Here is a 15,232-nt window from a genome sequence, read left to right on the forward strand (position 1 = left end):
TAGCTTTTTTGAGCTTTGTTAAGTCTGATGACTTAGCTAAGACACTGTTATATTCTGAAATTCCTAGATACTATATCTGTAATAATAACAAGTTTGGTAGAAGAAAGCGTGGAACTGACATCAAAAGATTTCCTGGAATCAAAAAAGACGCTGCTCTGGGTAGAGTATATACAATTCATCCAAACCATATTGAATGCTTTCATCTGCGTATGTTATTGCATAATGTTAAAGGACCTACGTCTTTTGATTACTTGAAAACTGTTGATGGTGTGCTACACTAAACATATAAAGCTGCTTGCACTGCACTTGGCTTATTGGAAAATGATAATGTCTAGAAAGTCACGCCTGCTAATGCTTCTCTCTGAAAGCTAATGCTTTCATCTAAATTGAGAGTTTTAGGGACTAGGTTTTATTGCTCCCTTTGGGGAGTGAATTAAATTTTTATTTTGACTATGTAGTGATCTGAGCAATTCTGTGTCACTCCTCAAATAACTTTGATGTTGTAGATGCTTTTTTGGTGGTGTTTGACCATGAAGACATGATCTAGTTGCTATTCTCCTTTAGTGTAGTTGGAATGTTTCCAGGTTTTGAGTTTTTGAGGTTTCTCTTGAAGTATGTGGATTTCGAGATTAGGTTGTGGTTTCTACAGAGATCGATGAGTCTCTGTTTGCTTTCAGTTGTTCTCTTTTGGGCAGGCCATTTTCCGATGAAGTTGCAGTGTGTTTCTCTGCCTAGTTAAGCATTGAAGTCTTCAATTAGTTGTTTAATGTGATTTTTGGTTTTTTATCTATGATCTGGTTGACTAGGTACCAGAACCTTTCCCTTTCTTTACAATCTTTTAGTGATTTTTTTTATTATTAGTGGGTGCTTGGGTGTTTATTATATTGTAGATTTTATTAGATGCTTTTAGGGTGAGTGTTTATATATATATATATATATATGTATATGTATGCTTTCATAGAACAAGGGCCAGTAATATATTAAAGATAGTAGCATTTCATTATCATATAGTTATTTGTTTTGAGGGAGGTCCCTTACATCCTTTGTTGTCGTCCCTTACATTTATAGCTTTGTTTTGGTCAGTTATGGTCATAATATTTCCTGCACAAATTTTCTATTGATGTCCTCTTTCATCTCCTAAAAATATCTTTGTACCATCTGTGCTGTGAACCTTATGCTATTTACTTTCCCTCCTCTATCCTGCTTCCAAGTTATTTTAACAAACATATTATTCAAGGTTGGTGATAGGCAAGACCCTTGCCCTACTACTCTTACTAACTCAAACCATTTAGTTCCTGCATTCCCTATTTTAATAACTTTTTCCAGATTCAAATGCAATTCTTTAATTAATCTTGACTTTTCTAATTTACTGTTTGGTTATTTTTTTAATAGGGTTCCTGTGTGACGTGATTGAATGCTTTCTTTAAAACTTACACTTTCTATAAATCTATAAAACATATTTATTTCTTTACCTCTTAGTGATAACTTTTATTAATCCAATAAGTCCTTATTGCTTCTTGATTCCGTATTGTTCTTATTTACAATTTCCTTCATTTTGTTTTCTACATCTATCAAAGTCAAAGAAGTATCTTTGCTGCATGTGAAAATAAACTATCTTGAACTGTGACACTTACTACGCGATGCTAATTGGACATTGGAATCATGGTTGTTTAAGAAAGTGTTCTCATTGTTCTAGAACACATTACATAACATGATACTTTTTTCATCTCCTGTAATCCATCATCAAATGGATGAGTTTAATAAGTTTTGTTGGCAGCTTATCTATTCCCAAAGCATTCCATTCTTCTTATCTTAAATTGTTTATATAACTTGCATCTTTAAAATCTTTTCTCTTACATCATCCTGATTTGCAGTAGGACATTAGACTTTATGATTATTTAAATAGTTTCTCCATATATTTCTTCAACCTTTAAATTATTTCTCCTTTTTTGTTTAGAGGCACAGATGCTAACATAAAAAGTTACAGATGGTCTTCTGTAAAATACACTTGAATTTTTTTAAGCTACAAAAAAACTTTATAAACTTGATTAAAAAATAGAGCTTGATAAAAAAACTTGATATGCAGAAAAGCGTGCAGAGTTTGAAAATACATAGGCACAAAAAACCTACATTTTAATTTATTAGAATGTACATAGAAAAATCAATGCTACTAACCTTTCTTGAAAAAAAATGCGTGATGTATTTGAATGTAACCCTCATTTAATGTGATAATCGGATTTGATCCATTTATTAATAAAAAAAATCCTTAAATTTTTGTATTGTTTGTAATTAAGTTCATGTATTAATCACAAAATATAGTTCAGAACATTTGATTTTTAGATATGAAGGATCTTCCAAGTTTATGTAGTCCAATCATGATGTTTTTGATAAGTATTTTTAACTGTTTAAATAGGGCTGAAAAAAAAAATGTTTTTATCAGATTATATTTGTTAAGCCGTAGGTTTTCCTTTCATATGAGATTGCATTTTTCAGATTCATATGAGATTTCATATGAGATTGCATTTTTATAGATGTAATCTTGTAAAATCAATTTCATAATATGTACTGATTTGAATTACTGTAACTAAATTTTTATACTTTTTCAGCCAACTACAAGTATTGTTGTCGCCTCTTATTTTGACAAATTTATCAAAATATGATGTTTCAAATTTTTTTTGCACAGTATAGTATTCAGATCAAAATTATAGAAGCATCCTTTATTAATGAAAACATGCAACAAGATTATGATAATTTTTATTCCTTTGAAAGTGTGAAGTTTTTATATCGAGTACATTTATCTACCTTTCATAGCTTCGTCATAACTAAATTACCTGTTGACGTATTTTGAATACATTCCATTTTCAAAACTCACAGTGATGGCACTTGTACTTTGTAAGGCTTTAAAAAGGGTATTTATAAAATGGTTGGCTGGCTATAATTTTTCGGATTCTACTTGTAAAACTAAACAAAAAATATCCTTAGGAAAAATGGCAAAATCTCCTTCGTTCTCCCACTGTCCACCATTTTGTTATTTTTATATAAAAATTTATATCTCAAGTTCGGATAGATAAATCACATTAATATTAGGTAAGCATCTTGGTAATAAAGTTTTAAAATTAGAAAATAATCAGGACTTAAATACCTTTGAAAATTACAAAATGGTAGCCTTTTTTATTTTTTCAATCTGTTATATTTCCATAAATATTAGTTTTATAAAAATTTATGTTATTTGATAAAATATTAAGGCTTTTATTTTGAACAAAATGACATTTTATTTTTTTAAATCGGTTAATAAATAGCCGAGTTATGGGAGAAAATTGATGTTGTAATTTTGTGTCATAATTATTAGGTCTATTATTGTGAGAAAATTTTTACTTAATTTGATACTAATTTACAATACTAGAATTAACAATAAATAAAAATAATTAATATTTATTTGAATTGAATGTAAAGTGGAGAACATCAATTTTCTACCATAACTCTGCTATTTGTTAACTGATTTTAAAAATTAAAATATCATTTTGTTCAAAATAAAAGGCTTAATATATTAGCAACATAAATTTTGATAAAACTAATATTTATGGAGGTATAACAGATTGAGAAATAAAAATGACCGCCATTTTATAATTTGTGAAGGTATTTAAGTCCTGATTTTTTGCTAATTTTTAAAACTTTATTACCAAGACGCTTACCAAATATTAATCTGATTTGTCAATCCGAACTTGAGATATACATTTTTACATAAAAATAACAAAATGGTGGACAGTGTGAGAACGAAGGAGAAATTGCTATTTTTCCTAAGGATATTTTATGTTTAGTTTTACAAGTAGAATCCGAAAAGTATAGTCAGCCACAACCGTTTTAAAAACGTGTGTATATTGTTAGGTCACACCCCTTACCCTACACAAATCACACATTATATGGCTATTTTTTCTTTCTGTTCGTTGTTATCCATTGGTTATACCCCATCTATTTATATTATAATTATGTATTTCTTGTTCTCTGCAAATTATAATTCTTAAATAAAACATCCATTTGATTATTAATTTGTTCATTAACAGTCGCTTTTCCATTACTTTTTAATTTAAACATTTCTAAATCTTATAAAATATTCAGTGTTTTTCCTTTTGTACAATTCTGAATCGGTTTCATCATGTCTTTCATTTTCAGTGGGGTATGCCCTTCTTGTATTAACTGTGTTGCATTGTTAGAATTTTGTTTTCTGTATTTAAAAAATCTCATATGTTTGTTAAATTTTAATTTTAGCTTTCTTTCTCTAAGCTCAATATTTGATGCACGTATTTACATTTTATTTTGTATATACACCATTACTGTTATAAACATATTTTTCTTGTGTTGTTTTTAAACATTTTCTCAAGTGTACTATTTATATTTACATCCATTTTTATGTTATACTTAATGAAAAATAGTTTTATCAGGTAAACTTTCCCTGTAAACACTAATCTAGCCCATTTATAAATATTGTTTATTATTTTTATTAGTTGCTTATTTTATTTGTGATCATTCTTCTAATCATTGCTTTTTCATCATCTGTTTTAGTGTTTGAATCTTTTTTATATGCTAATTTCTTTAATTTCAAATAAAGTAATCTATTTATCATGCATCTGAAAGCTTTTAATTTATGTTCAATTGAATGATTTGAGTCGTAAAATGTAAATGTTTGTGTCTATGATATTATCCATATAAAAGTTTCTTTTCTCTATTCTATGAAATCTTAATTAGTGTTACTTTTTTTTATTGTTAAATTTGGAAAGTTAATAGTTTTTTCCTTCTTTTTTCATAATATATTTGATGTAATTTGTTCATTTTTTCTAAAATCTTTTCTTTTGTATTATTTACTCCTGTATACATTTTAATAATCATTTTATTCTATAAAAATTAAGTTAAAATTTTACAGACAGAAATAAAATGTTTTATAAAAATTTAATTAGCTTGCACGTAATAAATAAAAAACAAAATAAATAATTCCAAAATATACTTTTGTTCTTAGGAATCTCCGTGAAATATTTAAATTTAATTTCCTAACTTTCAGTTTTAACTTGAAAGTGTTAAATGAATTTATGCAAACGATAATTTAATGTCAACAATAAAGAAAACTATCTGTACGGTCAACAAAAATGAAATTGAATCCGTAATTAAAGTAGGCCAAACTTAACCAAAAAATAGATTTACTTCACCAAAAGTACAGAAGGACATAACCTGTAGCATTTTATATTTTGTAGTAGGGGAATTTAATAAATCCTTTTCCCATATTTCAAATAACAGAAATATTGATCCACTCCAAATAACAGTTCTTCACCTTAAATGGTTTTGTTAATGAATCATTTTTATTTATGTTAACCGTAAATAAAAATTGTATTTTGAATATATACAGTAAACATTCAATAATTGGTATTGATGAAATTTGTGCCACAATTTTAAAAGAATTTGTAGATTTATTTGACCTTTTTAAAAAAATAATTAACTAATCTTTCACCAGTGGGCATTTACCAACTTCTTTTAGACTTGTTATTCTCCTCTTTAAAAAAGATTCTGCATTTAATTTACAGAATTATAGGCCAATTTCATTATTGTCTATATTTTCTCAAATATTTGAAGTTAAAAAAATAGACAAATAATATTTCTTGAAAAGCATAATACATTGACCAATTGAAAAAATTGTCTGCTGGTACAACCTTGTCCTGGGTTTTAGAAAATATTTTAACTTCTATAGAAAAAAAATCTCTCTTTTTTTAAGATTTCAGTACTGCACTGGATTTAGTTTTGTATTTATTACTGATGAAATATTTGTTACTGTGGTATTAGAGAAGCTGCTTGAAATTTGGTTCAGTTCGTATCTTAGAAAACGGGCAGTTGAAATTTTATGCTTTGTTAAGATAATCTATATAAAATGTAAAGTCTGCTTAAAGAAGAGAACTATGTTTTTTTTTTGTAACTCAGCACAACACTTCATCATTTATGTAGAGGCCTTATTATGTTTCTATTGTTATTTTTAATATATTACTGGTCCATTTAAAAGGTATCCCATAAATTTATTTAAAACAAAAAAGTTTCCATTTTCAGAATACTGATATAAATTGGTTTTCAAATAATATAAACTAAAAAAATAATAAAAGTCCTTTATACATCTCTGTTTAATATGCTCTCATTTACATCTTATGAATTGTAATTTGTTTTGTACATATTTTAATATTTAATTTATTGTTTGTTACTTTTAGTTATTTTTTGACACTGCCCAGAAAGGTTTTATCACAGTTTCTCCTAGGCCATTCAGAAAAATTCTGGAGCTATTCCTTATTTTACTGGTAGAGAAGCACACCTGCCCGCTAAATTGTGTATATGTTATATTGATAGAAATCAACTATTTATTTATTTTTGCTGTTAACTGAATTCTTCTTACCTTCAAATTTGGTGATATATATGTAATCAAAACTTGTCCCTCTGATTGCATATTCACATGATTTTACTGCTTCTCTTTGCAATATAGGTTAATGCTTTTAATGTTTCCCATGCAAAATTAAAAATCTTTATTATTATTTTATCTTTTTTATTATTTTAATTGCATTGAAATTTATTTACAGAATCAGTCAGTTAGAGTTGAAACAACAGATAGAAGGACTTGCTGAAGAACTGAAAATTATTTCTGATGAACAGACTTGGCCTTTTGCTCTTGAGGAATATACCAACAAACTGACAAACGCTCGGCAAAAGATTACAGTTGTCAGCAATATATTACAAGCTGCTCAGGTATTAATTTTTGTTATTAATAATTATTTAAACTTATAAAATATATTTCAAAAGTATTTTAGGTACATTTGTATGAAACAGCGGATTTTGAGAGGCATGGTGACCCATAAAAAAAAGAAGAAATACCCTGATCAGAATGTGATATTTTTATAAATATTATTGGTATTAACTAATAGCAAGTATTATAATACAACCTTTGATACCAAGAAATTGTTTTGAGAATAATATAATAATAATCTACCAGAAATAAACTTTGTTAATAACTTTGCTTCACTTGAGGAGCTTGGAGGCTGTACAGTTTTATCACTGCTACTGTAAATGTGTTTTTTAAGTTTTAGACTGCATATTTTATTAATGCATGAAATATTCTAAAATTTTTCTTACCTTGCATATTAAAAAAATTGGGCTGAAATCCTATTTCCAGTCCGTGTAGGTGTTCTACTGGACCGATTGGGCTGATATTCTTTTTATTCTGCAGAATTTCATCAATTATACAAATGTCATCAATTGTCACTGAAACCCAAACTTGAGTCTCCTCTGAGAATTCCTCAAAAAATCGTCATGTATTACTTAATTGAGGAAATTTCTGAGATTATTACTCAAAAGAAAATTACTTTGAAGGTTTGTCGATCCTTGGTGTTATATCTGTGGGCCATTCCATGTAGAATAAAAAAAAACCAGCCCAATCCATTCAGTGGAACATCTGGACGGACTGGAAATAGGTTTTGAGCTAGCATTTAAGACCCAGAGTTACGGTCACACAGGATGTTTGGGAGGTCTGAAAATATTAGAAGAACTCTTTCCTGGCGGTGAGGGATCAATGACTGATGATGGGGACAATGAGGGCCACCCAAGTTGAACTTCTGGAGGCAAAATCACACATCTGGTTTAGGGGCTGGGCCTGGACTGGTTGCCAAATTTGATTGTCAAGGTGGTAGTTTGGGCACAGTCGGAGGCCTTCCTGGAGGTGTATAATGCCTTTGAGAGTGCATATTTCCTGAGAAATGGAAGCGCCAGCGGTTGGTACTTGTGCCAAAACTGGGAAGGGATCCGCCACTCCTTTCCTCTTACCCACGTACTTACAGCGCATCATCTGATCTACCTTGCGGCACGCAGGATTGAGTGCAGGGTGCAGGGGGGATTGGTTGAACAGAGCTTGTGCAGGGGTGTGACCCTTTGAAACCTAACATATGATTGGGTATTCTGGGTCCTCTTTCCACAGGGAGTGACCATGGTAGGATATGTGGATGATCTCGCCATGGTGGTAGAGGCTACCATTCGGCGAGACACCACTGAGAAAATAAGTGAAGCCTACTCGGCGATAAATACATGAACGATGGGGGCAGAGTTGTCACTTGCTCCAGACAAGATTGAGGTGGTTGCAATTTCCAGAGCATGGAGGAGACTGGAACTGAATCTAACGCTGGAGAATAGAGGGATCAATTTAGGGCCAGCAATAAAACATTTAGAATTATGGATTGATAGAATGAAATTTGGCATTCGTGCAATAGAAACCATCAACAAATCAAAGAGGATGATGAGATTAATTACTGCCCTCCTACCAAACACTGGCGGACCAACTCAGTATCGCAGTAGGTTACTGGCCAGAGTCACATATTCCACCATGCTTTATGGGGCCGAGCTATGGGCCAATGTGACAAAATACACAAAATGTAAAGGGAAGCTTGAGGCGGTACATAGTAAAATGCTGCTTGAGAATTACAGCAGCGTATTGGACCGTCTCAAAGGAGGCAGCCAAGGTCCTGGTGGGGGTCATGCCAATAGTCACTCAGCAAAGGAGGAGGCTTTGGGAACAGTGACCTTAGCCATATGGGCACAAAAAACGCCTGTCATTACGGATTGAAGAGGAGCTACTTGAGGTCTGGCAGGTGTGCTGGGACCAGGGGGACAAAGGGTCACTGGACCCATCGCCTTATTGGCGACATTAGAAGTTTGTACAGGAAAACACACGGCTCACTGGGGTACATTTTAACACAGTTCCTGGTGGGCCATGGTGGTTACAGGTCACACCTTCTTGGATTTGGCCTAGATTATACATATCTATGCCTTGATTGTGATGAGGAGGAGTCTCCATATCACGTCCATTTATGCTACCCATGGTTTGGAGGTAAGCGTGAGGAAATGCTGGATGCTTTGGGCCTGGAAGACGTGTTCCGTCCTGAGGATATGCAAGGTATCATTTTAAAGGGAGCCACTGAATGGAGGGCAGTAGGAAACTTTGTCAAGAGGGTATTAGTCAAGTTACACGCCTGTGAGAGTCCCGTCAGGGAATAAGATTTTGAAGGGTGCTGGGCCTGACAGGCTTGCGACTGAGCATCTAGAAGCCCCCCAAGCATGTGGGGGTCATCCTGATGCAGTGAGGTTGCAGTTACTCTGTATACTGGCACCTGACGGCATTAGTCTCCCCTTTTTGATGCACTGCTATTTAGAGCGGTTCCAGGAAAGTAGGAAAAAAAAGAAAAAGAGCATTTTACCTGTAGTAGGAAAAGAAAGAGAAAAAGAAGGAGGTTGTGGCTGAGACGTGTTTGTTGTAAGTGGAGTAGGTTTTTAGTCGATTTTTTTAAATGTATAAATTATTGTGTAATAATAACACTGTAGAGCAGCATAGGCCCTCTGTTTTTAACCTGAATAAGTGTTAGCAACTTTTTTAAAGACTATCTAACATTACATTATAATACCACCGCAGAGCAACAAGCGAACCACTAGCTTATTCTGATTTTTTTGTGTCTTAGTATTCATATCTCTTAATAGAATTTAAAGAAGCAAAATTTCATGAAATCTCTCTTTATCTAACATTGGTTAGAGGTTATTTGTCAGCCTTTAGTTATTGGTAGATAGGAAGGCCATTTGGCCATGTAGTCCCCTCCCCATCTAGAACATGTTCCTGGGGAGAGGCTATGTGAAGGCAAGGGTATTCATGGGGTATATTATTTCTCTTGCTACCTCTCACCCAATATCAGCCTTGAGTGCTATAGGGAAATCCTGATCACTCTTTCAAAGGATGTTATTGCTTATCAGCTGGCATTGTTGGCAGGTGGTTCTAACACTTGGTCAATGTCCTGGGAGCTTGTCAGATGATAGAGGCTGCCTCCTGATGGAGGTCAGTTCTCAACTTGATATGGTGTGCTTGATTGTTGGATGTGAGTTCACTTACAGAAGGAGAGCATCTGGCTCAGTTATTGATATGACCTTTGCTACTTCATCGTTGGTAGAATAAGGGACTGGCAGGTATACCGCTAGTGATCACTCGGTGATTACCATGATGTTACTCAAAACGGAATATGGCAGAGGTGATATTATCTGCTTTGTTAGTCTGGAGTGTTAAAAGCAGGGACTTGACTGCCTTTGTTGAGAGCCTGAATTTTTGGATGGTACACAAGGCACGTAACGCTGAGAATAAAGCCAATTTAGCTGACTCGTTGGTGAGTGCATGTGAGAGGCAGCTCTCTAGAAACTATATCAGGAGAGGCCGCCCTCCATTTTACTGGTGGATGGTTGAAATCGTGCATAAACATAGGGAGTGCCTATTGGCTAGGAGGGCGTCTATGAGTTCGCACTACAGCTCAGCTAGGTTAATATACATTGCTATATACAAGCCAAAGAAGAAGGACCTGTCCAGGATGACTAAAGCTAGGAAGAGAGAATGTTAGAAGTGCTTACTTCAAAAGATAGAGGGGGATTCCACCCACCAGATTGATCTAGTGGTGAATGCATCTTTCCAAATCAGCTGATTTGGAAGTCAAGAGTTCCAACAATGAAGTCCTTGTAAAGTCAGTTATTTTTACACGGATTTGAATACTAGATTGTGGATACAAGTGTACTTTGGTGGTTGGGTTTCAATTAACCACACATCTCAGGAATGGTTGAACTGAAACTATACAAGACTACACTTCATTTACACTCATACATATCATTCTCATTCATCCTCTGATGTATTATCTGAAAGGTAATTACTGAAGGCTAAATAGAAAAAAGAAAGAGGACTCTTGGGAGAAACCATACAGTTTGTTAGTCAAGTAGGTGGTGAAAGTGAGGTCCTCATTTATCTGCGATGCTTCAGAGGTTACAAGACTAATCGAGGAGGTGTTTCCCATTGGGAATGTTTCACTGGTTAGTGAGGAGATGGATGTGGGGACAATGCCAATATTTGCAGTTGAGGAACTTAAGGCAGGCATGCAACAAGTTCCCTTGGAGAAGGCACCTGGTCGTGACTGCTTACTAAATGTGGTTGTCAAAGTGGCGATTGTAGCTGAGCCTGAGATATTCTTAGGGGGTATATAATGCATGTTTGAGCGAGGTGTCTTTCTTGCATTTTTACCTACCTTGTCAGTCAAGGTGGATGGGAGAAGAATAGAGTCAAAGAATTCAATAAAATATCTAGGCGTATAGATTGACTCTTGGCTGAGATTTGGAAGGCACACCAGAGTGAGGCTGCTGAAAAGGTCATAAAGTGAGTCATGTACCATAAAGCAGGAATGTTACCAAACTTTGGGGATATGGGGCAACTGCGAAGAAGGTTACTTACAGGAGTTGCATATAGCATGCTGCTGTACGGTGCAGAAACCTGGACAGACATGGTGCGGTACAAAAAGTACAGAGGGAGAATTGTAGCATTATATAGGAAGTGCTGCCTCCAGATTGCAACAGCCTACAGAACTGTTTCTCTGGAGGCTGTGTAGGTCTTGGCAGGGATGATTCCTGTGGACTTAGCGATTGCACGCAGGCTATGAGAATTTGGTACCTTGAATCCGACTGAGGAGAGAGAGGCGAGTTCGGTGAGGAGTTGATGAGGGCATGGCAAGAAAAATGGGACGGATATGAGAAGGGCAGGTGGATCTATAAATCTATAAAGGATGTTGGAAGATGGTTCAGAAGAACCCATGGCTTGCTGGATTTTAATTTAACTTGGTTGCTGTTGGAACATGGGGGATATAGAGAATATCTATTTCGTTTTGGGTTGGATTACTTGGATGGATGCCCCTACTGTGAGGTTGAGGAGTCAGTGTTCCATGTGTTCTTTGTTGTCCTCGTTTTAACACAGAAAGAGAGGAGATGATGGATGCCATTGAAAGAGACATAATGTTCGAAGCAGAGGAACTAATGGGGATTGTGCTGTATGGTGAAGAATCTTAATCTGCCATTTCTGGTTTTGCAAGAGCGGTAATGATGAAATTACTCATTATCAAGAAAATTGTAGGCCAAGAAAGAGTCGTTAGAGGGTGCGGGGGCAGACAGATGTGTAGCTGAGAGCCTAGTGGGTTCCCAGTATGTGTGGGAGTCACTTGGGTGCGATGAGGTCATGGGCAGTCCACTCCCGTGTCCGATGGTGACTTTCACAAGTCACCTCACGGTAAGTATGCTGTAGTTTTCTATTGCTTGTGAGGTGTTTGTTTATGTGATTGGATGTGACTGATTGATGCGTGGAGTGTGTAGCATGAGGTATGTATTTTGGAGTGGTGATTGGATGTGGTGTCTGAATGTGTCTGAGGGCGTATTCCCCCTTTTTGAATAGGTTATGATTTTATATCATCAGTGTGAACTAAAGCAGTAACAACTGAATTAGTATAAAATTTGGAGCAGTTATATTTTACCAAGCTGTTGCATATTTGTTGGGGCCAAATGCAGCCTTGAGCATAACAGTTCATGGTTAGACTAATTTTGGCTCCTCTTAATTTTTAACATAAATCTTGTAAATTCAGTTTGCTTTGCCATTAAAAATGAATAATTTTATATAAATCTTAATTTTAAATACTTTCTTAATAATGATAAAATAAATAAAACATTTTAGTTTTAAGATTAAGACATTCTCAAGTTGGCATATTTTTATGTTTGGAAAAGTAATAGAAATATTACTAATTATGACTTCTGATAGTAAAATTATATGAATTACAAAAATATATAAATATGTAACACTTTTATATTATATGATTAATAATTTTACAAATCCTTTCCTTTAACAATATCATAATGGAGATTATATAATGTTACAGTACTAAAAAATGCTGTTGGCATTTCTAGGAATTAAAACAGTTATGATAATACTGTTCGTAATTATAAAATGATATGCGACTTGAAGGTGCTTTTTGATATTTGAACTTGCAGAAATAACGTTTAAGGTTGAAAAAGTTTAATCAGTTATAATTATAGACCCCTGGTTATCTGTTATATTAGTATTCTGGGATGGATTCTGATGATACTGTCTGTGGTAACTGTAATAACATGTATTTTTGTTGATCCATATTTTAATAAACATATTATCAATATAATTAAACCTAATACTAAATATAAGTACTGTACCAATTATTCAGTTGGTTCACAGATCTCTTCCAATAACTTTCTTTCCTAATTTAATTTTGACCTTATAATCTAATGATGCAAACATTTTTAGTTTTTTCTCTGTTTTACTTAACTCAAAGAATTTTACATCCAAGTTCCAAACAACATCCTTACCAACAAAATTTTTGAACCTTTATTTATTTTTATCATTGTTTTGTTAAGGGAAGGGCCTGAACTCAGTTGAACCAATTTTATCCATTGCATTGAATATGTTAACAAATGTCTTCTGTTCATTATCACTTTTCCTGGCTCAATTCCAGTAATTTTATCTGTAGTTTCCTTGTAAGATAGTTAGAACTTGTCAGTTTGCAGTTATTTTTCTTCAGAATCACTTGTTGCTTTAATGAGTTGCTTGAATATTAGTACAAAACATTTAGCAAGTTGCTGAATTATTTTTTTTATTGTTCATTTCATTACTAAACCAATAATTTATGGTACATTTCAGTACAATTTTTAGCTACTGCTAAGCATTGGATCCTTAGTTTTGTTGATAACTTTTTTCATTGTAATTGGCTGAATTTCAGGGTTAGTGGCATGTTATGTTGTTCATTGTCATTATCATTATAATTTTTGGTTGTGTATAGTACTGAAAATGTGGTAATCGATTTGCTTTACTGAGTTCATTTGTACTCTGAAATTATACTTCATAATCATAACATGCCAGAAATGTTCCCTACAGTTGTATTTTTGTAGCTGCTGTCAGCAGTATTACTACAAAGTAAGTAAAGATATTACTACTGGTGAGAGGCAGCATCCTAATACTGACTTGACCCACCCAGTCGGTTATGTTCATATTTATTTTCATTACTGCTGTTTGTCTCTTATATAACTTTTTAATTAACCTTCTGTCTTTCCATTCTACTTTTTCTTTTTAAGAATCTCCATCATTTTCTCCCATTTGACTATCAAATGCTTCTCTAAAACTATGAAATACAGACTCTTCCCTCTTCTCTAAATATCTCTCTTCATCCTTAGTAACCCAGTGTCATCCCTGGTCTCTTTTCCTTTCTTGAAGCCAAACTGGACAAGTAGTACATGATCTCTATTGATATCTATACCTGTTAATCCATTGGTTTACTTATCAGCATTTATTTCTGTACCTTTCATTAAAGATAGAGCTAAGATAGGGCCTACCTGATAGTGAGCTTCATCCCTAGGGGAAACCCATGTATCATTCCTTGTATTGGTTTTGAATGAAGTGTTGGTTATAATAACTTTTTTCTTGGAAAAATTTTACTAATCTGTTCTTCCCTTCCATTCCTTACCATTAGACCAAATTTTTCTACCACACTTCTTTCTTCATCTTCTCCCACCACAGCATTACAATTCCAGCCTCCCATCAGTACCTTCCAGCAGTCCTTTTCTGATTTTATTACATCTTCAGTACTATCATATATCTCTTCTTTATTTTCTTCTTCATAATTTGATGTTGGCATATAAACTTGTGCCATAACTAAATCTTTTGGTAACATCTCAACCTTAACATTAATAATACATTATATTAATGCATTATTATGATATAAACTACGTTATCATTTATAAAACATACTTTATATCATAATAATAAATCTTCTCCTTGACCTACCTCCCCTTCTTACTTCACCCAGCTCTAATATTTCCATTTTATTTATCTTCATTTCCCTCTTGAGATTCTTTAACTTTCCACTATAATAAAGTTTTGACATTCCAAATTCATATACACAGTTTGTCCTTTACTTTTGTTGTTTCTCCTGTAGATCTGATGAGAAACTATTTTAACTCTGGAATGTTTATAAGAAGCCAAAAGCGTAATGCAACAAATTATCATTTAGAATTTTTAATACAGTGGTTATCCTTTTGTTGGCAGTTTTCCATCCCCAGGGCATTGGGGATGGAAATAATCTTTGTGCTGGAGCGGTAGCATCTTGGCTTTTAATCTGGAAGTTCCAGGTTTGAATCCTGATCAGGCATGGCATTTTTCATACGCTACAAATTCCATTTCCATATCCCACGGACAAGGAATCTAACAAAAAAAAAAATTTAACAGAGTATTAGTAGTTAATATTGTGTTGCAGTACTACAATTAAATGTAACAGTAACATATAAGTTATCTTTTTTGAAGTGTGCT

At 33.5% G+C, this 15,232-nt stretch overlaps 1 protein-coding gene across 1 annotated transcript in view; it reads left to right on the forward strand.

Annotated features, from left to right (window-relative positions):
* The window catches only part of LOC142318557 (uncharacterized), an 86,527-nt gene that overhangs the window by 8,896 nt on the left and 62,399 nt on the right, over positions 1 to 15,232 (forward strand). The window contains exons 2-3 of the mRNA XM_075355111.1: positions 6,603 to 6,768; positions 8,767 to 8,962. Of these exons, the coding sequence (XP_075211226.1) occupies positions 6,603 to 6,768; positions 8,767 to 8,962 (362 nt within the window). The remainder of the gene's footprint in view (positions 1 to 6,602; positions 6,769 to 8,766; positions 8,963 to 15,232) is intronic.

Source organism: Lycorma delicatula, chromosome 1, assembly GCF_047948215.1.
Source record: "Lycorma delicatula isolate Av1 chromosome 1, ASM4794821v1, whole genome shotgun sequence".
Lineage (NCBI taxonomy): Eukaryota > Metazoa > Arthropoda > Insecta > Hemiptera > Fulgoridae > Lycorma > Lycorma delicatula.